Below are 23,657 nucleotides of genomic sequence, written 5' to 3' on the forward strand. Positions count from 1 at the left end.
GGCTTTACCGCCTCCTTCCAGGCGAGGGCGCTGCTCTCCCGCCGCCGGCTTTCCCGCCCCTTCTCCGCCTCTAGGGGGCGCTGCTCTCCCGCCGCCGGCTTTCCCGCCTCTCTTCCGCCTCTAGGGGGCGCTGCTCTCCCACAGCCGCCCCGCCCTGAGGGGGCGTGGCCTCACCGGCATGGGGGCGGGGCCGGCGGGGCGGGGCCGGCAGGGCGGGGCGGGGCCAGCGGGGCGGGGCGGGGCCAGCGGGGCGGGGCGGGGCCGGCAGGGCGGGGCGGGGCCAGCGGGGAGGGGCCGCGCCGGGACCCCGCGGGGAGCGGGAGCAGGAGGAGGAGGAGGAGGAGGAGGGAAAAAAGGAAGGGAGGAAGGAACGAAAGGGCCGGCGGCGGCAGCAGGAGCGATGGTGAGCCGGGAGTGCGAGGCCAGTGTGGGGCGGAGGCAGAGGTGTCCCGGCGCGGCCTGCGAGGCAGCGAGGCCCGGCCTCGCCCGGCGGGTGCGGGTGCGGGTCCGGGTCCCGGGCGGGCTCGGCCCCGGCGGGTGCGAGGGTGGGCGGTCAGGGCCTCTCTCCGGCCCCCACCCAGGCCCATACCCTTCCCCTGAACGTAAATGTCTCCTCTTATTCGTACGCTGCCTTCCGTATTCCCCACAATTACCCAGTTTGGGGGCAGAGAGGATTGGAAACGGTGTTTTCGCCTGTCTCTGGTTAATTTCTTGGGTGGGGCAGAATGATGTTTTCCTCAGGATTTTGGGGAAGCTGCTGAGATTTTGGGATCTGGCTAAGAGAAATCGTGTTTGCTGTGATTGTTATTTTTGAGAGACAGTGTTTGCTAATCGGCTATTGTTTTTTTAGCTAGAAGTAAACTTTAGGATTACTTGGAATATACTGGCTCTAGCCCACGCTGGCAGGGCATGAATCTTGCAATTCCTCAAACCTGGAGGGGTACTAGCTTTTTGGTTGGGTTTTTTCCCCCTGTCAGCGAGGGGAATTGAAATCGCAGCTGCTGAGTGACAAATGAAACAGCATTATCTTTGTCCCACTCCTTTGTCCTGCTTGGTTGCTCCATCCCCAAGTGCTGCTGCTCCCTCCTGCTTTGGCGGGGAGCTGTGTGCCTGGGACAGCACCAAGAGCCTGCACAGCTTGTCTTGGGGTTGCTTTTGCTGCCAAAATTTGGCAGCGGGTAAATGGTTTGCTTGTTGTGCAGGGGGCGGTCTAGACTGGCCTGGGGTTGCTGGGGCCGTGCTGTGCGGTCAGGCTGTTCTCACCTCAGTCCCTTCTGTGCCAAAGCCTGGCGGAGAAAATTGCTGCTTATTGCACCTGGAAGACCTGCTCAGGTCTGCTCTTTTATTTGCTAGATTAGACAGTCGTGATTGCACAGGATTCCTGGATTCTGGAAAGCGTAGGAAGTTGGCTTTGTACTGGGGGAATGAGGCTTCCTCTGGAGAAACACTGATACACACACAATGTTTTCCTAAAGTGTGGTTTCACTCTGCCATCCTTCCTGTGACCTCAGCAAAAGGCTGTGCGAAGCACTGGAAATTTTCTTACCTAGACAGAGTAAAGTCTTTCTTTTTCCATGTTCTGCTCATGTCCAGCCTACTCAGAGTTTCCCCCCCCCACTTCCCACCCTTAGAAGTTGTCTCTGATCGCTGAGCAGGGTCTGCTGAGATGACGCCTCATTTCCTGCCTTGGATTTCTCCAGCAGTACTTGGTGGTGTGGAGATAAACCCAATCACAGCATTTTTTGTGTGTGGTCTGCCTGGTGAGGCAGCAATCACAGCCTTGCTGTGACTCTAAGGGACTCTGTAGAGCCCTTTTCTGAGTAAGGATTTTGGGGTTCTGCTTGTCCCTTTTTCCAAATATACGACTTTGCCAATAAAAAGATGTCTCCATCTGATCTTCTCCTGCACCAGCTGCTTCCACCATGGAACTGCTGAGAAGGATTTGGGGGTGCTGGTGGGTGACAGCTGGCCCTGCCCTGGGCTGAGCCCCCAGAATGGGCAGCAGGGGAGGGGGGATTCTGCCCCTGCTCAGCTGAGCCCCCAGAGCTGCCTCCAGCCTGGGGGAGCCCACACAGGATGGACCTGGAGCTGTTGGAGTGAGTCTGGAGGAGCCAAGAGGATCATTGAAGGGATGGAGCAGCTCTGCTCTGGGGAGAGGCTGGGAGATGTGGGATTGTTCACCCTGGAGAAGAGAGGCTTTGGGGAGACCTGAGTGTGGCCTCCAGGATCTGAAGGAGCTGACAAGATAGGTAGAGAGAGACTATTTACAAGAGACAAGGGGGAATGGCTCCACAGTGACAGAATGTTAGGTTCAGGTTAGATATTAGGAGGAAGTAATTTCTTCTTGTGAAGATGGTGAGATCTTGGCACGAGGTGCCCAGAGCAGCTGTGGCTGCCCCATCCCTGGAAGTGTCCAAGGCCAGTTGGAAGGGCTTGGAGCCCCTGGAAGCTTGGAAGGTGTCCCTGGAAGGTGTCTCTGCCCATGGCAAGGGGATGGAATGAGATGATCTGCAAGGTCTCTTCCAAACCAAAGGAGTCTGTGATTCTACTGCTCCTATTGTTTGCATCGAGCAGTGAAAGACATTCCCTTTCAACTACCAGCAGGCCTAGTATATGCTTTAGTCCTGCCTTTAGAGCACAAACTGAGATTTAGGATTCTCCCAACTGATGTAGCACCAGGTGTTCTGGTCTATTTGCTGTCATGATTGTGATACTGTATTGTTTTCTGTATTAGGAAATATTTGTATTTCCTAAAAATTTGCATGTAAAAGTCACTCAGAATCCTTTGTGTTCTGACTGTTTCCTTTGCCTCTCTTTGCTCATGAAAATTTATCCACGCCATATCAGGAAGAGCATGTGACTAGATATTGCAGGGGTCAAAGGATTCTGCGTGTTGATGATGATAATTCCTGAGGATTCTGCCCTGTGGTCAGACTTGCCCAAGAGCAGGGCCCTTCATGTATAATGTCAGCATTCAGTTTGTGCTGATAGTGGGGGCTTTGTCCAAGGCTTGCATAACCCTGCTGGGAAGCTGTGCCAGGCCTGGGTGCTGCCTTTGTTCATGGATGCCTGCTCCCAGAACAATTGCCATGTCAGACATGCTTCCAGACAGCTCCTGCCAAGGCTTCATGTCTTAGTGCTGTGGGTACCTCTTGGTGGCACCCAGGTGCTTGCAAAATATTTCAAAGAAATACCCAGTTTATTCTCTGGAAGGCACGCAGGGATCTGAGGCTGAGAGGAGGCCAAGGAGGAGGGAAATACATCCAGATGAGCCCCAGCATGCAGGAAACTGGGCACTTCTTTTACCCTGATTATTGTGGGTGTCAGCAGAGGACGTTTCTTGGAGCTGGTGACCCACAGAGATCCATGATGAGCTCACATGCAGCATCCATGGGGTGGATCCTGTCTCTTGTGAGGTCTGTGCTGCCTGGACTGTGCCTGGATGTTTGCAGAAACTTTTATAAATTGGTTTCCTAAAGTGAGCAAAGTGAACGTGATACCTTGTGTGTGTGTTTTGGGTTAAATGAAATTTGAACTTGATTTCTGGAGTCCTTTGGGCTCCTGTAAAATTGTATCTTTTTTGAGCCTCCCATCAGTCTTTTCCCATTTTGTTTTGGTAGTTTTACATTCCATCTCCGCAGTGTAAGCTGGAATGCTGCTGTTCTTACTCTGACTTGTTTGTTTTTGTGCCGAAGCTATAATTAGCCGTTGTTTAGCCACTCCTCTCAGGGCTGGTGGTATAGTATGTGTACATCCATTTTGCAGGCACTATACGTGGCAAACACCCTCCCACCCCCCCAGCTGCTGTCACTGGAAAGTTTCAGTATGGCAGTGGTGGAAATAAGTGCAATGTACTGGGGAGATGTGTAAGATGAGCGTGGGCTGAATGTGTTTTTAATTTCACTTACTTCAGCCCATACATCCAAAAGTTGATGATTTTTGATTTCCAAGACATCACGCATCTGGTGTCGCTCTGTCTGCCCACATCCTTTGGTCAGGCTGGGCTGCACGTGGTCCAGACCTGCAGCTGTAATTAGGAGCTGACTAACAAATATTCCCTGCCTGGTGCTTATGCAAAGATATTTGTCAGGCCGGGTTGGTGGGGAGGGACGGAGGAGCAGAGTCATCACTGGGGTGCGGATCAAAACACCGCCAGCACAGGCGGCCACCAGCCCTCTCTGGGGAGGCCGGGCTGCTGTTGCTCAATCCCATTCTCAGCTCTCTGGTAGGTAGGAAGTCGGCAGGCTGGTGGTGGTGGCTGCGAGTCCAGTGTTCCCTGAGGCCAGGCTGGTCACTCCGGTCAGATGTGCCCTTTGTGGCCGCAGCCACGTGCAGTGAGGTGTCAGAGCAGCCAGGGCTAATTGAAGCCTTCCTTCTGCTCAGAGCAGGATAAATCAGCGAGGCTGCCGTGTCCCTGCTGGCTCCGTGCGGTTTGTTTTCAGTCAGGGAGCTTCACCTCGGAAAAACTCGTCGTGTTGGAGCAGAGGCCTTAATTACAGTGGCAGTGCTGGTATTCCCCTGCTCCTGTAATGGGAGCTGGCCTGACTCGTGCTGCTGGAGCCCTCTCCCTTGGCCTTGGTATAAATGCATATTGTAAAGTTGGCTTGTTGCAAATATTGGAATGAATACTGTATATATAATTGTAATGTATTGTGTTTTGTTAATAGAGTTTAGAAAAGTGATGAAAGTATTTTATGATTGTGACATAGTGTTAATAGTAAAAAGACTAAGTTTTTTTCTTTATGACATCTGAAATGACCAGGCCAAAAAGTATGGGGAGGGGTCGTCACCTTGTGGCCCTGCATGAAGGCTGCTGGAGTTCTGGTTTTTTTTAATCAAAATAAAAACAACTAAAAACCTCAGGAAGAAAATTTATGAGACCCATGTTACCAGACAGAGAGGAGCCACCCACAAATAAATCTACCAGATAAGATGATTGAAAGGACACAGCAATCCTTAAACATCGAAGTCTGAAGGAGTGAGAAGTGTGCTGCTGGCTGACTTTATGCCAGACACCTTCGGCTGAGAAAGTTTCGCTTTTTGTCTTCTAATTGTCTATTTTTATTTTTTAATTAAACTTACAAAATTTTAAAAGAGGGTGGAACTCGTTTTTCACAGCCTTGATTTACTGTGTGCTGGGCTGTGTGAGTGCCTCCTCCTGCCCCAGCTCTGGGGACCCCAGAGGAGCTGATGGCAGACACACATGTTCAGGTTAGGGAGTGGGGAAGTGGTCAGAGGGTTTGGTCCCTAGTTTGGGAATGTGAGTGGATTCAGGTGAAAGCTGAGCATGTGGTATGAATTGAGAGAGAGTAGGTTTAGATTGGGTATTAGGAAGGAATTGTTCCCTGTGCGGATGGGCAGGTGCTGGCACAGGGTGCCCAGAGCAGCTGTGGCTGCCCCTGGATCCCTGGCAGTGTCCAAGGCCAGGTTGGATGGGGCTTGGAGCAGCCTGGGATAGTGGAAAGCTGTCCCTGCCCATGGCAAGGGGTTGGAACAAGATGGTTTTTAAGGTCTCTTCCAGCCCTTTGTGTGATTGTTTGGTCTTAGCACTTCCTCCTCACACAGTTAGCCTCATGATATTGCATAACATAAACTTGCCTTTAAAAGCTACTTTTATTCTGTGGCCCCATTTTAAACCCACTTTAAAGGTTCTTTTGGAGGAAGGAAGGTTCATCTGGTAAAATCTTTCTTCCCATTTTTCCCACAGTGTTTCCATTTCCACAGAAACAGAAGGCACTTGTAACAGAAGTCTGAGGTTCTCCAATTTATTGCCTGTTTCTCTCTCTCTCTCGCTCTCTCTTTTTTATTTTTTCCTTTTAAGCTTTTTTGCATCCTAAAAACTGGCAGCCGAGGAAATGCTGTTTTGGCAAAAATGCAAAATGTGCTCTCATTAGCTTTGGCATTCCTCCCCCCTCCCTTTTCTATCATCTGGGACAGAAGAGCATTACTGCAGTTAATTTGTGCTCTTTTGTAGTGGCGTTAAGTGCTATCCCTGGAACCAGCTCAGCTAGCTAATGGCTTTTAGAAATAAAGTACTAAGGATGTATTCCTAATCTGTGCAGCTAAAAATTCAGCATGTAAACTGCTTAGGTAGCTGAGTGCATTAATATCAGTACAAATGAGCACTGCAAGTCCTAATGATAGCAATTAGTATTTTATCTGATACCTGGGTCTGTCTTACTGCTCTAAGAATTAAAAACAAATCCTCCAGTGGAGGTCTTTTTTTTTTCTCCCTGCTCTTTAGTGTGCTCATAAGGCAGGTTTTAAAGCTGCTTCTGAAATAATCCTGTGGCTTGTGAAGCTTTTGTATGGAAAAGGTTCTCTTACAGAAATAAAAAAGCTTATCTGCTCTCTTCTAATGGGAAGGGAAACCTTTATTTTTTTGATGCCTTCACAACTAAGCAGGTTATTGTCTTACATGCACTTCTGTCCTGTAGACAGGTTTAAAATCAGGTCAGCCTGTTGTCTTTAGCCCAGCTGGGTAAGCAGGAAGAGCTTTTTACTCCCAGCAGCACCTCCAGGGCTGCAGGGTGAGGGATTCCGATGGCTGGGCTGCACAGAACCTGTTCATTCCCTCTCCCTGTGAAATGAGGAAGTGGTATGGGACTGCAGTCGTAGGTTCGGGTTGGGAGCTTAAAGATCATTCAGTGCCACTCTCTGCCATGGGCAGGGACATCTTCCTCTCGACCAGGTTGCCCCAAGCCTTGTCCAGCCTGGCCTTGGACACTCCCAGGGATCCAGGGGCAGCCACAGCTTCTCTAGGCCTCACCAGCCCACAGGGAAGGATTCCTTCCTGACGTCCCATCCATCCCTGCCCTCTGTCAGTGGCAACCCACAGGACCTTGTCCTGTCACTCTCCTCATGTAAAAAGATACTCTGTTTTTTGTAAACTCTCTTTTAACCCAGCATGTTCCTGGGTATAATCAAAACATTTGAGTGCAACCTTCTAAATGCCCTCTGGTTTCTGTGGGATCGAGTGAATAATTCAGAAAGCAAAGATCTCTCATGTCTTGCTGGATGCTTTCAGGGAAAGGACCATTTGGGAAAAACTGAGTGCATGGTTAGCCAGGGAGGTTAGAAACTGTAATTCACTGCTGACACATCTTCTGTGCCAATTTTCACTTGGTTTTTTAATCCCAGTTTTTAATATCCTCCTAAATGGATCAACCTCATCCTTCAAACTCATCTAAGTGTGAAATGAGTGAAGAAAGTGAGAAATACAGAGAAGACTTTACCTGGTCAAACTGAAACACCTGTGGATTGATTTCAGATTGTTGTTGTTTTTTAAGCAAAAATAGGAGAAGAAATTCTTCAATGTCTTAAAATGAATGTAATGAAAATCTTCTTTTATTTGTTCAAAACTTGGATATATCATTGAATTCCCAGATGTCAATGCTCAGGGGTTTCAGTGACAACAAAATGTGCAGAGAGCTGGGACCTTGTGTCCAGAGCTTTCTCCAAGAGTCAGGTCAATCTCTTGCCAGAGTTATTTATTTTGACTTAGGCATTGACCGGAGTGACTTCTGTCAGGAAGGTCATGTTCGATTTTGATTCAGGGCTTACAGTGTCCTCCATCTTCAGGAAAGAAAAAAAAGCACAGCCCACTTTATATTGGATGCTGCAGCATTTTCTTGCCGTGAGTTGAGAACAGCTATTGAGACACCATCCCATTAGTGGCTCCATTTCCATCCTGTAAGTGCAGTTCCAAAACGGAATGATATCCTGGCATTTCATCCTAGGCAAAGGACCAAAGTCATTGTTGCCGGTTAAACGCTCATTTCCAGGGATTTGCCAGTGAGAATTGTGCAAACTCGCTGAAACTTAAGTAGCACCTCTGGTTAGCCGGAAAAGGTGGCTCTTCCCTTAAACTCTGGGGTTAAATCGGCTTTGTGGTGAGTGGCTTGGAGGACGGGGCATTCATTAGCTGGGCCATTGCCTAATTGCAGCTGTTTGTGTGGCCGCCGTGTTTTGGAGGCTGAAGTGGCTCTGATGTATTTTTAAATTGTCCTTTTCCAAGTGAATAGGTGCTAATTTGCCTTCTCAGAGCTGAGTGCTGCCTGCTTTTCCCGAATTCAGTCCTTGTCCCTTCAGCCTGTGCTGGGACACGGGTGAAAACCCTCCCCTGCTCAGGGTAAACGCTGTTAATGCTGCTAGAACTTATGTTTGGGTTGCTTAAATATTTTCAAACTCTGCCGTGTTATATGCATTTTTCTGCTTTTCCAATGTAGTGAGTATTCATTAATGTTGCTTTTTGCTAAGGAGAGCTGCCGTCCTTCTTTGATTATTCGGAAAAACTTGGCTGTTTTTTCAGACTGTTAGTAGCCTCTCCAGTTGTATTGGAATGACACCTTACCCCCTAAAAAAAAGTTGATTAATTGCTGCTTCTGTTCTTGCCTTGAGCCAGAAGTGAGGCCTGTGAAGAGTCCTGAGAAGCAAAGTTTTAGCAGTTTTTAATTTAGTGGTTTATTGAAAAACTGCTCTATTCTCACCCGAAGTCTAACAGCACAGGAATCAAGGATTTATTTTTTCCAAGGTTTAGTTACAAATCTTTTGAAAAGCTACACGTACTTTCTTTCCCTGTTGTTTGGAGGGTGAAGCTCTCAAGTGCTGGAGACCTCCCCAGTAAAAGTGGGCTGGTCAAAAGGAAAGAGGAATTTGGAAGAGGGCTCCGTTCTTGCTTATTCTTATCTCTAGAAACCTCTTCCCAGAGGATGGGATACAAGACTCTTGTTTAGGGGGAAATGTCCTTTTTCTCCTGTGCACATCCAGTTTTCCTCACCCTGTTCTGACTCTCTAGAAGAGCATCTGGTTTGAAGGTATTGATTAGGAAATTGGGCAGTGTCCCGACAGTAATTCCTGCTTTGACACTGTAATTGTGCTTGCATCACCATTTTCTGGGGGTTATTTTGGCGGCCGCAGTGTTTTCCTCTCCCATCCCCCCTTGGTGTATAACATGCTAATTAGATCTTTAAATTAAGGACTTGCTGAGTGCTTCCATCCTCACTGAAAATCCAGCCCGAAGTACTTAATAGGCCTGTTTTGGTGGTACCTTCACTCACTACCTGAGAATTCCTTAAAAAAAAAAAAAATATTTACCCGGTTCCTTCTCTTGGGCAGTGGTAGTATCTGGTGGTGGTTCTTGGGACTGTGCAGAGGACCTCACATTGTTCACCTGTGCTTGGTGCTTCTCTCTCAGTATTTGAAGTCTCTCAAGGGATTTTTTATCTGTTTGTATTTTTATCTGTGACTCTTGAGTGGAAGTGGATAAAAACTATTTCCAGCCTGTTGTATTTGTAGGAATTAAGGAAAGCATGGGGCCCTGCATACCTGAAAGCATCTTTTTAACCAACAGTCGGCTTTTTGATGCCCTGCTTGTTTTCATTTGCGCTTTCCTCATTTTCCTCCTGCTTTTCCTTTGCACAGGAGGCCCTTATTCCCTACAGGGAAATCCTCCAGATGTACTGGGAGAAAGTGACAGGCTTTGTGAACTCCCGGTGTGATGGACTGGAGCCCTGGCAGCTCATTGGGTTGACCTTTTCTTCCACACTTGCCAGTGTGTGGCTGCACGGCTTCCTCTGCCAGCCCGAGAGTAAGTATTTGATGTGGGGCATTTTTGTACCTTTGGAGGGAGGGGAGGTGGCCCTGAGTCGTTCCTGGGCAGTGGAAGGAAAGCGGGTGGGACAAAGCCAAACACTTGTTAAAACAGACCGTGTGCTGTCACCTAAAATTTACCAAACTCTCTTCTGAATTAAAGTCAAGGCCTGTCTGGTAAATGAAGCTCCCCTGTTCTGTCAGAGGGTGCATGGAATGTGCTTCTGTCTCCTTCCCTTTCCCTTGTCTCCCTTTTTCCCTTTAGCTAAACCATTTGCTTGTCACAACAGTCTCTTCTTGCCCAAACCCTGGGGAGATTTATGGAGAGCTGGATTCCTGTAACCTTAGTCACTGCTGCAGAGTGTCTGGATAACTCTTGGTTGTTTCCCTTCCTGCTGGGGGAGGAGATGTGGTCTTGATTCCATGCTGGGGGCATGTTTCATCTTCAGAATGTTCAAGATAATTGCATGTGATAGTGTGAGGATATTTTCTTCCTGTAATTTTTTTTCTATTTCCGGAGTTATCTTCCTGTTTTGAGTAGTTTCTGACACTGGCAGCTCTTCAGTGGAGCTGAACTCTGCAGAACCTGCAGTTTTCTCTGGTCCTGTGATGGCCTGAGGTCACTGCCATGCCCTCACAGCTGCATTTCAGTTCCCTCAGGCCCCTTAGGGTTACACTCCAGTGGCAGCTTGTTAAAAATTGCCAAAATTTTAACTTGATGTCTCCTGTGCTTCTGTTTCTCAAGCAGCCCTTTCTCTTTGTAGAGATGGGGGCAGCTGAACAGTGGGAATGTCTGTAAGGAACAAATTGGTATGGAACTTTTGTTCAGGACAGTTCTCTTCCTAGCTAGTATTTGTACTGTTGCACAATGTATTTTGTTTAAGTGTAGAGTAACTCTTAGAAGATCAGATTAGATTGTCAGAATTTTTCAGGAGTTTGCAGACTTTTCTCACTGTGAAAATTATTAATGAAACAGTGTGCACACTGAGATGTGCAACAGAAATTTACCATCAGGGCACTAACAAGTATTTACTATAGAATGTGACAATTAGTGTCCTTGGTAGCTTTTCAAATTGTAGATATGAAGTGAAATATATATGAAGTGTAGATAAAATTGCAAAGTCTTGAAATGGGTGATTTTTAAACTTTATTTAGTTATTTTTTGGTTTATCCTGTAGCTGCTGGTGTGCAGGTAGGACTGGGAAGGTATTTTTGGTGGCTATAAAGCATCTGTGTCATCCTGATTTCATTCCTGCCTTTAGAGCTATCAGGAAGTTTTCCAGTGCTTGTTATCAGTGGTTTCTTTCATTTGAGTCTTTGTGCTGTGGTGGAATTCCTGCTTTTCCCTCTGTCCATCCCCTTTCCCTGAGTCACCTCCCAGGGCATCAAACAGGGCAAATCCATGTCCTGTTGTGGCTGACATTGTCACAAATGTCCCTGTTCCCTCCTTTGGCCTGGGGGCCTGTTTCACACTGCTCAGTGGTTTTGTTTTCAAGTAACTATTCTGATTTGAAGAGGCAGGAAATGATAATTGTTCCTTACCTTTAGCAAACCCTGAAATCCCTCTTTTTTCTCTAAAATTCCACACGTGGCTGTGAATTCCCATGTAAGTAAGAAGCAAATAACTGATTGCTGTAGATGGCTGCTGTTCTGCAGTCAGGATGTTTCCAAGGTATGATCCATCCCTGAAAACTTTGCTCTTGGATTCACTCATCTGTCTCATCAAATCCCCTGGGTCGCTGTGTTTTGTCAGCTTGGATCAGGATTGCTGAGCCTGGATCATGAGCTGCATCAGAAGTTTCTCTTTTTTTCATTTCTTAGGTTCCTTTCTGCCTTTTGTCTTTCAGGTTTGACATCCCGAACTAAAAAACGATTCTTTAAACTGCTGAGAAAAATGCCGTTTATTGGGGCTATAGTAAGTATTTAAACAAGTACATAAAGGATTGTTTCAGCTCTCTTGGAGACTACACAATTCTGTGCATCTTGGTTGTCATGTCACTGTGATCCTAATAACCCAGGATACAGATCTGAAATGTCTCCTGCTGCCTCCTGGTTTAATGACAGACGTGATTTCTACTCAATCTTTTTGTCATGGTATCACTCCCATAAGAAGGAGGTTCCACCTCTTTTTAAGCTATCAAGCTATTTATATTTACCAAGAATAACTGAATTCTCCAGTAACATTTCCTCATTGTTGGATTTTTAAGAAAATGATTTTAATTCTGGAAGAAGGGGCAGGATTGAACTGGGGTTGCTCTTCTGAAGCAGTGTGAAGTGTGAGACAGGCAAGGGTTTGTTGTGCAATGTGGAAGGGTATTTATTTTAATCAAGCAACTGGCTATGGTTAGTTCAGGGCTCAGATAACTATTAGCAAAAGTTAGCAGAAGGATATCAGCACTTTGTGTAATCATTAAAATTACACACAGCTGTAATGTTTGGGAGCTGGTGGGTTTTTTGGTAGGTTTTTTTTTTTAATAAAAACTTGAAACCACAACTGTCAGCATGTTTTAGCACGTTAAGGACTCAGGATGGAGGAATGCACAGCTGGGTTTATTTTACCTCATAAACTGTGGTATCACACTTGATTGCACTTCCTGCTGTTTGCTGTGCTGATGTATTTACAGGTTGATTCCAGGGGTCAGAGCTCCAGGCAATTTTATCCAGAGAGAGTAGCACAGAGGAATTTTTTGCCTTTTGCTTTGGAGGTGGAAGGAGTTCTCCAGCTTTCCCACATCCCTCTGGATGGGATTAAATCCCCTCCCTGGCCTGTTAAGAGTCCCAGCTTTCAGGTCCTAAACTGAGTAGCCCTTGATCAGACCAATTCTCTACTGCTTGTGTTTTTTGCCTGCCTGTTAGAAAACGACACTTTATACAATACCTGTTGTGTCCAGACTTCCCTTCTCAGGGCTAACACTGCTCCCTGTGCCTGGGCACTCCTGCTCTGTGTCCTCTTTCTGCTCTTTGTAGGTTGATACCTGATAACTTATCAGGTGCTCACAAGAGGCCTTGACTTTGAGTCATTCCAATGTCCAAAAGTCAATATCCCAACACCCGTGTTGCCTGGAGGAAGAATCTTCACTTTGGAATGTGTTGTGAGAAGAAGTCTGGGGTTTCCTGAGTGCAGGCCCTGGGTGGGAAGAAAGAAATCTCTGAACTGTTCCTGTGGTGGCGATTCCTTTATTGTGTGTCTGTTTTCATGAGTTTCTAAACTGTGTGTATGGTGGTAGAGCAGGCGAGGACAAACTAATGCATCTGAAGACCTCTACAGATTAAAAACTGTGACTTGAAAAGGTTTACTGGATAAAAGTGCAGTTTTTTTCCTTGAGTTTTATTTTCTCAAGCACTAGGGAAAGGGGTCAAAGGTCCCAGGGGAGCAATTCCTGTGTGTTCCATAAACACCACGGACATAAGCAGCAGATCCTGTCCTGCACACACTCAGCAATTATTTAGAATTTGACCAGTGCCATTGTTTGATAGGCTTTTTTCTTTCTTTTTAGATTCAAAAGAAGATTGACGAAGCCTTGAATGATGTCACTTCCAGTTTATCCTTCCTGAAAGATGAAAAGGATTATATCAAAGCCCTGCCAGAACAAGGCATGAGCCAGCCTGAAGTGCTGCAGAAGATGAAAGAGTACAGCTCAAAAGGTGAGTCTGTACTGCAGTAGACACCAAACATGACACTTCCTCTCTTAAATGAGTCCCAGTGACTCCTGCTCATGGGTTCAGCTTAAATATTTTGTCCCCTTGCAAATTTTTGTCTGTTATTCTTCTGGATGTGACTGAGATTCGTGAGTTCTAATCCTGTGTTCAGGTATTTACATTGAAATTCTGTTCCTTCCACAAGAATTCTAGGCTGATGGAGAGATGAGAGAGCCAAGGAGAGGAGAAATATGGAGGAAGTTCTCTTTTTGGATTGCATTTCTGAGCAGTTGCCTTGATGTTTGACTTTTACCAGAAATGTGAAGACCCAGAAAATACTCACAATCAAAAAAAGTGTCTTCCAAGTAGGATTGTTAGGGAATTTCCAAGCCTATGACCTCAATTAAGGGAGACAATTGTTTGTGCCTTGAAAAAGCCTTTTAAGGAAGAGTGATGATGATATTTTGCTGGCTTGAGTCCACACAAGCAGTGTCTGACACTTAATTTGAGTTGCCTGTCATGTAAACATGTTCTCCCTGATTTGTGTGCCTCTTACAAATTTGGGTGACTTGCTGTCCAGAGGAGAAGATACAACTGCCCTGCTCTTATCCCAAATTTGAATTGAATTTTCTGCTAGAACAGTGCATCTGCTCCAATTTCAGAAACAATTTCATGATCGAGTGTCCTGGAACAACTTGCTTCTTTTCTACTGCTGAGTATTGCTAATTTAACTTCTCTCTGTGTTTTCTCTTAAATTGTTTCCTTCCTTCACTGGATTCTTTTTTCTTTTCTAAAGTCCCCCCTATTTCCCATTCCCAGCCTCCCACTCCCCTCTGGAAGTTCCCTGGAAGTGCCAGTTGAGGTGAAATTTAATCGAGGTGCCAGCACTGTGTATTTTAGCAGTACAAACTTGGCTTTTCTATCTCTTCTCAGCATACAGTGGTGGTGGGTGCTCTTTGAAAATGGCTTTAATTTAGTGTCCAGTTGGTTGAACAGCAGTTTGGGGAGACTGCTGGGGATTAAGGGGATTATTTATTAATATAACTGCTTGCTCCAGCTACATGTTGGTTATGTGCTGACTCTTTAGTCGTCGTTTACTTGCTGTTTGCTGTGTTCACACAGTGCTAGGGGCTCAGCCTCACACACAGCTGTCCCTGGGCCACAAAACTCGGGGAAATCTCCAAAGCTGAGTCCTCCTGTGTGGAACTGAGGGGGATTTTCTGTGTGCTTTTCCACCCTGGCTGGGAATGGCTGTGTTTGTGAGCAGTGTGCTCTTCCCTCTCTTCCAGGAGACGTACGCTGGCAGGATGGGAAAGTCTCGGGGACTGTGTACAGTGGTGAAGAGAAACTCACCCACCTGCTGGTGAAGGTAAAGTGCAAGCAGGCCAACTTTGCATCTTCAGGGTCACCGGAAACCCCTCAGAGCTGTTCCAGCTTCCCAAAGTAAATAGGGAAGATACAAAACTTAAGTCTGGGAAGGGGAATTAGTGGCAATTTGGGCAACATGTCTCTGGCTATGTAGCTATCGCTGTGGAAACACCTTGTAGAGATAACTGGGATCTTAATCAGATGAGGTGCTGTTTTGAGTGAGAAACTAATTACCAATTACAAGTGAACTTGGAGGCTGGTACTGGAACAACGTTCACTGAGCAAAACCAAACTCCTCTTGGTTTGAGCAAAAGAGAAGCTTTGGGAAATGTTTTTTTTGTGTAGCCGTGTGGTCCAAATCTTAGACAATGGAGCACTGGCACGCTTCAGTGGCGTCTTTGTGAGGTCTGTTTACCTGCTCAGGAACTTCTCCCTTTGAGAAGGCTGCAGAATAACCTAAACAGCCTAAAGGCTTGTTTTCAAGTACATCTCCTTCCAGAGTTGTTTTGCTAGAAAGGGAAGCCTGGCCCTCTTGCTCCTGGGAACAGCTTTTGTAGCAGCTGTAATGAGCTCTGTTTGGTGGTTGCTCTTGCTTTTCTCTTTCTCATGTTGACATTTTCTGTGCCACTCTTGGGGAAACAAAGCTCAGAGCAGCCTTTCTGGAGGGGCCTTGGCTTGGATCACTTTGTGGAAACATTCCTATTGTTTGTGCTGATTATTCACTGGTTTGTTTTGCTGTATTTTATTTAACATTCCTGCAGTTGCTTTTTGATCTGAACTGCAGGAGGTTGGGACTGGCCTGTTCCAGCCTTGTATTCTGTGAGTCCACAGTTGTGGAGTGAGCAGAAATACTGGTTTCCACAGCCACTTTTCTTGTGGTGTGAGTGGGCATTTGTGCTTTACTGCCTGCCTCAGAACCCCCTCTTAACAGTAAACTTAAGAACAAGTTCTGCAAAGTCACTTTTTTTTTTGCCCGATTTGTGTAAAGCAATTACAGGATGTATCTTGTGTTTTTCTTTAAAAACAGCAAAATTATTAGATCTTTCCTTATAACAAGAGATACTGCTGTGCTGTAGAATCACTTCAGAGGTGTGAATAGAAAAACGTTTACTTTTTCTTTATTTTACTCCTTCCCAGCTTGTGGCATTTACTTGCAGGAGCAGTTAAGTCCTGTAATAGTCTTTCAGTAAAATGCAGCTAATTTGCTTCTACAGATGCACATGGGGAGTTCTCAAAGCCTCATCTGCAAGTTTAACTTTCTCTCTTTGTTTTCTGAAGGTGTATGAAGAGTTTGCCTGGAGTAATCCTCTCCATCCAGATATATTCCCTGGTCTGAGGAAGATGGAAGCAGAAGTAGTGAGGATTGCCTGTACACTCTTCCACGGGGGCCCCAACTCTTGTGGTGCTGTAAGTAGCCTGTCTTTGACTTGCCTCCTGAACAATTTGAGTGGTTTTGACTTTGATAAGTGCAAATGCACCTTGTGCTCTCCAGATGAGCATGAGGGTAAGCTCATTCTGGTGTATTCCATGCCAGCTGTGTGGAGGTTGCTTAATTCCTCTTCTTGGTGAAGCTTTATGAGAGACAATTTCACTCAGAAAAACAGTTCTTTAAACAAGACGGTTTACTTCAGCTTTTTTCCCCCACTCTTAAGTGACACAGACTCGATGACAGTTGGAAAAGGGAACTGGTGTAATGCAGCCTGGCTGGATGTCAGTGGGGAATTGTGAACAGACAAGTGTCACTCTGAGAAGCTCCCCTCAGTTGTAGTCTGTGAGCTGGAAGTCTGTGAGCCTGCCAGATGGCTGAGCTCGAGGGCAGGGCCAGCTGGCTGCCTGGCTACTCACCAACATTAGGCATGGCATGGATTGTCAGCTGTCCAGCTGGAAAGCTATGTTCCCAGGCTTGTGTGGCCTTCCAGTGCAAACCAGTTTTACAGCCTTGATAAAATTCCCAGCAAGAGTCCAAGTGTGTGTTCTTAAACTGATGCTTTCAGTGCTGGAAGGCAGTGTTGACACAAGGGCTTATGACCTGAACTGGCCTTGAGTGGGCTTTTCCTGTCAGCTGGAGGGTTGCTTGTATTAAGGAGCTGAGTACTGGAGGAGCTTTGTAGAAGGTGTAACTGGGATCAGACTCCCAGTGGGATTGAAGATGAACTCAACTGTGTGGGAGTGCAAGATGTGATTGCCTTTGAGAGGAGGAGGTGACACCCTCTGACCTGACTTTTCTTCTCAGGACTGTATTCCTTGCACCACCTTCAAGTTTAGAGGAGGAACTCTTAGCTTGTGAAAACCATTTCACCTTACCTCAGCTCCTTCCCGGCTTGCAGTGCTGAAAACACTGGGGAGATTATCCCTGGAGTGGGGCAGGGGCTGGGCATGAAGCTGTTGGAACTCGTTTCTATCAGTAGTTGGGACATGAGCTGATCCAGCTGTGTGACTCTGGTGGGTGCTTGGGGAACTTTGCTTGCTGCAGCCTGCACTGGGCTTCTTTGGGTTTTGTTATGTAAAACATGATGTAAAAGTGTCAGCCTTGGCCCTGGGTGCTCTCCCACTGAAATGCAGAAGTGGGATTGCCTAAGAGAAGGTCAGAACAGGTAAAAAACTGCTGCAGCCAAAGTGAGACCTGCATTAATGTGCTCTGGGGAATCCTGCTTTTCCCTCTGCCCTCCTCTCACTCCTGAGGACGGTGCCACAAAGCAAAGGGGACGGGCACAACCTGCTGTGGGGCTCTGTCCTTGCTGCTTGGACACAGCCCCGTTTGCAGGGAGAAGGGGAGGGCTGGGAAGTTGACTGGCCGGAAATGGAAGATTAATTGCACCCCTGTAATTATTGTGTCTGAATGAGTGTTCCCAGGGGACTTTTTGTATTCCTCCCACTGCTCTTCCTGACTGTGAAGTGTCCAGAGTTGCTGATGAATGGTGGAGAGATGTGGGTTGGTATATGGAGCTCACATGTTCTTGAAGTAGTTGGGCTCAAAGACTCCCCTCCCCTCCCCTCCCCTCCCCTCCCCTCCCCTCCCCTCCCCTCCCCTCCCCTCCCCTCCCCTCCCCTCCCCTCCCCTCCCCTCCCCTCCCCTCCCCTCCCCTCCCCTCCCCTCCCCTCCCCTCCCCTCCCCTCCCCTCCCCTCCCCTCCCCTCCCCCTCAGAACTGAATTAATATTTCAGAATAATTTCTGGAGGCTTGGACAGTTACAAACTCAATTAAAAAGAGCATTCTTTCGAACTGACAATTTACTCTCTGTCTTGGGAAGGCCCTGCTGCCACTGGTGGCAGTGCTGCAGTTATAATTCTATAACTGGTGAGACTGTAAAGCAGAGAGGTTTTAATGCCAAACCAGGGAAGGTGCAATGCTCTGAGTTATCTTTAATCTTTTCAAGAGGCTGGCTCATTCTACTGAGAAGGCCTCTGGTTTACTCAGTTCAACTTCTGCGTTGTTGAGGTTTAGAACAACTGCTTTTTCCCCCCCCGAACTTCCTCACTGCCACCTCTGAGAGGCAGAGTGTCATAGTGGCAGGCCCCTGTTCGCAGGATTTACTAACGTGATTTTAGCAGCAGGGACTGCTTGGCCAGTTTGTGTGTTGGTCCCTGAAGGCAGATGGAACTCGTTGGTGTTTCTGGAGAGGGTATCTGCATCTCTGCTGCCTGGAAAGCACCAAAAAGTTTCTGTCTGGGCTACTCAGTGAAGCAGTTTCACTTCCTTTGTACTCTGTTTTCCACAGCACTTTGTGGCAGTAATACTCTGCTGCTCAGTCTGAGAAAAGCAGCCCAGGGACACATCCATGCTGTTCCCAAGGTTTTCAGCAGCCTGGGATCTCTGTGTGGTCCTGCCCCGTGTCATGTGGACATTTCCCTCAGCAACATCTCTGGGAGCTTCCTCTTTGAAGGTTTTTGGGTGTGTTTCCTAAATGCCAAAATGAAACCTGTCTTTTTTACATTTCTGAATGTTCAATCAGATGAGCAGCTTGCATTATTTACAAGAGTTGCCTTTAGCTGAGCCATGTGGGCTGTAATTCTCCTTTGTTGATATAGGCATAAAAACTCTAACAATGCCCTGGTGGTTGGGGGGGTTCAGACATTCCTTTGCCTTAAATTGCTCTGAGAGATGTTTCAAGTTTTTAAGCAGTTTTAAAGTAATCATTTTCAGCAGTGGATGGATGCTTCTTATTTCTCACTAATTACTACTACTGTTCTTACTTTAATTGTTTTATGCAAGAGCAAAGAGACACAGGAATCAGTGAGTTTGGGTGTCTGGAAGATTCTAATCACATTCCTGCAAAGATTTGGAAGGACTAATTAAGCTCAGCACACAGGAGAGGAACAGGGGAGTTTGTTCTTGTCTGATGTGTTCATGTTTACAAGGTGTTTTGATTTGCAGTGTTGGCTGTGTGGATTTCTACTGTAATTTGGGGAGAAATCACCACTTTTATGGAAGCTGCAGTATTTTTTTTTTTTAAGTAGCTTTTTTAACTTTAAAAGGAAAGGGCAGATTTGAATTGTAGGGAAAAATTCTGTGCATGGTTGACATGTGAGTATTTGGTGTAGATCTCTCTGTGAATTCTTCTTCCACTTATTCTACAGCTGAAGACAAGAGAGAGAAGGCAAAAGCACCAGATGCAATCCTAAGCTTCCTGTGGAAACCCATTTTATTTCTTCTCCCCGAATTCTGTGGCTTCAAAACTTTGGCTGCACATTTGAAGTAGGGAGGTGTGAGTGATGTGTCTTGAGGGGGGCTTAAACTGTGCAGACCTGTCAGATTTTATCTGTAGTGATGAGCAGGTTACCTTGTGAGACACGAGTTCTGGAATTTACAACCTGCAGGTTTCCAGGGGTTTTATGGGAAGCTGCCACAACGTTATGACTGTGCAGTGGATTGTGGTGTGGTTTTTTACCCTGTTACCCTAGAAATAAATTGTAGTTTCTTTTTTTTTTATTCATGGGATGGTTCAGCTCAGTGAAACTTTTGCTCAGCTTTGTCTCCAGGGTGTAAATGGACATGTTTCTCCAGGTGAAAATGGAAGCAAAACTTCAGAGTCCACGAACCAAAGTGGTTCTTTAATGTCTGACAGTTTGACAGTGACATGGCCAAAGGAATCCTGGAATAGGGACCATATCTCTTATTGCTGTTGTAATGTTGAGGTTCCAGAGCACTGGGATTTGGAGGGAGGGAGCAATGGAAGTGAGTTTGGAAATCAGGAGGGATATTTATTCCCTGTACTCTGTCCCCTCCCATTTGCAAGACAACAAATAAATCAAGAGCACAAAATGTCTGTTTACTTTCCTTTTTCCCCCACACTTTGCCTGGCCTTTGAAGATAGTGGAGGGTTGCAGAGCTGCTTGAAACAATGCCTGTTTCCAGCCCCTTTTCCCTTGGCATGGCTGAGCCTGTGGCCTTTCACTGAGGGGAGAAAAGAATGTGTGAGCCCTTGGCGGGTGCTGAATCACCATGTTGGCCGGGTGCCGGCGCCGCAGGCGCTGGGGAAGTTGGATCCTGTGACAGTGATTCAGGCTCTGACTACAGCAGAACGAGTTTGCTGTCAGTGGCTAAGCTGACAGAGCCTCCTGTAAAGGAGCAGGCTCCATCCACAGGTATAATCCATGTGGACCAAGAGGATTTTGCCGTTGGAGCTGCGCTGGGATAAAGGTGCTGCTCCAGACTCGGGCACTTCTCCATGGTGGAGACTCACGATGCTGACTGTGGGCCAATTCAGGAAGCTGAGCTGGCTGAAATTCAGCTTTTTGGGTGGATTTTCAGCTGTCTGAACAAGCTTTCTGTGTGTTTGTCTGTGTGTCAGTCTGGGTGCCAGGGAGAAGGATCCATCCTGGGTGCTCTCCCTTACCCTGCATGTGACTGACTGCTGCCAAGTGTTGGCTCTGACCTACCAAAAACTGTGTGTGGCTCAGCATTTCCATGCAGGGAATAAAGCCAGACTTTGAGGAAAGGCTTGTTACGTATGAAGGCAAGATGTTGGTGTTTTAATGTTAGGATTGAAATGGAAATAAGACTGTACAGAGGCTGCTTTTTCAAGAGCAGATTATCTAGGTGAGCGTAGGGAATGCTGCCCGACAAGGAGCAGGCCTGGTTCAGTAACACAAATCCCAAGATCCTCATGTCGTTCCTAGCAAAGTTTTCACAATCATTACCCTAAGCAGTGTTGCAAGGATAGGTGTAAGTAAGCAATAATCCCATTCCTCTTCTCCCACCCAGTGGGAAGGCAGTCTATCACCAGCTGGTTGTTTTTTTTTTGTTTTTTTTTGTTTTTTTTTTTCCAGAGGTAATCACAACCTGACAGATCTTTTCATAAAAGGCGTTGAGAAGTGAGTGGCACAGCCCATAAAACCCTTAAAACGTGTTCCTGCTGCCATCCATTTGCTTCACAATTAATGCAGTGACATCTTTATTCAGTGTTGGGTTCTGTTAGGTTTTATCTCTCACAGCTGTTGCTTTTAAACTTCCCCCAAAAGCAGGAATTGTCTGTGGTATGACAGTCCCTTCCATGCTGCCTGTGGCAGCAGCTGCCCCTGGCTTGGATTGTGTTAGGAACAAATCTTGGCAGGCTGTGAACTTTGTTCCTTATCTCTGTACTTCATGTTTAGTCACTGCCACACAGTCACACTTCTTGGCATTTTTGGGGTTTGCAGCTGTGTCAGCAGGGAAAAACCAAAGGAAACCCCAAATTTCCAGATACCATAAGGCATACAAATGTGATGGGATTCCTTTTATGTTTATTTTTGAGGGGGAAGAGGTTAAAAGGGGAAGTTGCAGTTGGTTCAGCAGGTCTGAGGAGCAAAATTAGTTCCACATAAGCAGTGTAAGTAGATTTTGATTCCTCATTTACCTCAACTTCTAGTAACAGTATAACTGTCCCAGCTACCCCATATCCTCAGGTTATGGCTCACCCAGTAAGTCAGTCCTCCTGCAGGCTGCTTAAAAAACCAACTTCACATTTTCCCAGGTTAAAATTTTACTGGGGAGGGTTGTGCCCAGTGTCCCCTGTGTGCCAGAACTCATAAAAGCTGACCCACAAGAGACAGTCCTCCCACTTGAGGAATTCCTTCCTGTAAAAAGAGTTTAATTTATGTATTTGCACTAGCTCTTGAGTTCAAGTATGCAATAGTAAAATTGTGTGTGCCTTCCTCTCTTTCACCTCCTGATGCAAACCCTGTGGTCAGGGTGAGGAGGGCTGGGACAGCAGGGTTAGTGGGTGCTGTGGATACTGAGGGGCTGGCTGGGGAGAGGAATGCACAAATTCCTCCTGGTGTAAAATTTCTTGTGTCCCTAAGGGCTTAGAAGCTCTGGTATTGATCTAGGCTGGCCTGTGCAGAAAGGAGGTGAGAGAGAGCTCCAAGTCCTGCAGCATTCCAGGTTCTGGGAAGGTTTTGTAGCTTGGGGGTGGTGCCAAGCCTGAGATAACTCTGTGCCTCTGTGGCACTGCTCCAGACCTAATAAACCCTGCTGGATTTCAGCTGACTTAACACAATCAACTTTGTTATTTCCGTATACGTGGCATAATTAATCTGTGATGCAGGTAAACAATCCCCAGGTAATCAAGAACTTAAGTACAAGTAGTTTTGTGAGGTGAGGTGACTGTGCAATGTGGTCACCGCCTGCTGGGCTCTGGAATGCTATACTTTTTGTTTGTTTTCTCTTTCTCTCATCCCATTTAAATAGAGGATTCAACATTTAAATGTGCATTTTCAAGCTGAGTGTCAGAAAGCTGCCTCGTGCTGTTCAGTGGCTTCTGCTGCCCTTTAAACCCTTAGTTGTCCGTGTACCTCTGAAGCAGAGGCAAGCGATGCTGTGCCTATATCCCCTTTCTGCTTTTTCTTTTACCCTGTGTAACACACATTGGTTTTTTTTTCTTGTTTGCCTCATTTTTGGTGGCAGATGACATCTGGGGGGACTGAGAGCATCCTGATGGCCTGCAAGGCATACAGAGACCTGGCTTATGAGAGAGGCATCAAACAGCCAGAAATGTGAGTGTTGCCACCACAGCTTCTTCCTTTGGGGGCTTGTGGGATTTGCTGTCTCCTTGAGCTGAGATGGTGCTGGACCTCAGTAATCCTTCATTTCATAACTCATTCCTTGTCCATCTCTGTCTGGAGGAGAGAAACCTGTGTGGAAAAAAAAGTTCAAAAGCACAGGAAGTTTTAAAGCAGCCTGGGGGGCACAGATGTTGCTGGGGGCTGTGCTGAGCAGCTGTATTTTGGCAATACCTGTCTGCTGCTCTAGACAGCCTGCTCAGATCAGCTCTGCTCTCAAGCAGGGATTGTCAGGCCCTTTGAAGTATCCAAGGGTTTTGATTTATTCAGATCAAAGAGGACTTAGCCTGAAAACTCTGGGGCTGGAGTTGGGCTGGTTAGAGCTTCAATGAGGAATTGTGCTAATCATTGCAGTGCTAATAGAGAATTTGCTGTCTGTAATGTGCTGCCTCTTTTCTAAATGGTGTATGGAAAATACTTCTCTGGTTAATTGCTTTGAGGGGAAAACGTAAAAAGAAATGAAACACTGGTGGTTCTTTTCTTCCCTAACATTTAAGACTCTGATAATGATATGAATCCTCAGAAAACAGGGTTAATTAAGGCTGTTCAGCCACTGCCACTCGAGATGGGAGACAGGACATGTTTCATTCATTTGATCTGTTTCTTTTCCAGGCTGGTCCCAGTGAGCGCCCACGCCGCCTTTGACAAGGCTGCACATTACTTTGGGATGAAGCTGATCCAAATACCACTGACCAAGGCTATGGAAGTGGATGTTCAGGTATCACTTTAGTCTCTCTCTGTGAGGAACTTCACATTGCAGAGCAACTAGGCAAGAAATCTGCCTGTTCAGGTAGTGAGTCAGTAGCTAAAGATGGAAGAATGCTTTCTGGAAACAGTGAAAAACAGCTTGACTAAGTGCCATTGCAGATGAAGTTATATTTGAAATAATTGGATACTATCCCTTTGTCCCATGGGATTCATTTAGACTCAGGTAATTTATGCATTTCATAAATAGCCCCAGATTTCAGAGAAGGGTGAACAAAATAATATGGTATTTCCAAGTGGATGAGTGGTTGTAGC

The 23,657-nt window shown here is 46.4% G+C and overlaps 1 protein-coding gene across 1 annotated transcript in view; it reads left to right on the forward strand.

The window, feature by feature from the left end:
• Positions 1 to 283: 283 nt before the first annotated feature.
• SGPL1 (sphingosine-1-phosphate lyase 1) overlaps positions 284 to 23,657 on the forward strand; it is a 30,562-nt gene continuing 7,188 nt past the window's right edge. The window contains exons 1-8 of the mRNA XM_083866054.1: positions 284 to 403; positions 9,424 to 9,589; positions 11,439 to 11,506; positions 13,089 to 13,236; positions 14,520 to 14,599; positions 15,877 to 16,005; positions 22,483 to 22,571; positions 23,250 to 23,355. Coding sequence (XP_083722180.1) covers positions 401 to 403; positions 9,424 to 9,589; positions 11,439 to 11,506; positions 13,089 to 13,236; positions 14,520 to 14,599; positions 15,877 to 16,005; positions 22,483 to 22,571; positions 23,250 to 23,355 — 789 coding nt within the window. The 5' untranslated portion in view covers positions 284 to 400. The remainder of the gene's footprint in view (positions 404 to 9,423; positions 9,590 to 11,438; positions 11,507 to 13,088; positions 13,237 to 14,519; positions 14,600 to 15,876; positions 16,006 to 22,482; positions 22,572 to 23,249; positions 23,356 to 23,657) is intronic.

This window comes from Zosterops lateralis (assembly GCF_965231275.1).
Source record: "Zosterops lateralis genome assembly, chromosome: 8".
NCBI classification, from domain to species: Eukaryota; Metazoa; Chordata; class Aves; order Passeriformes; family Zosteropidae; genus Zosterops; species Zosterops lateralis.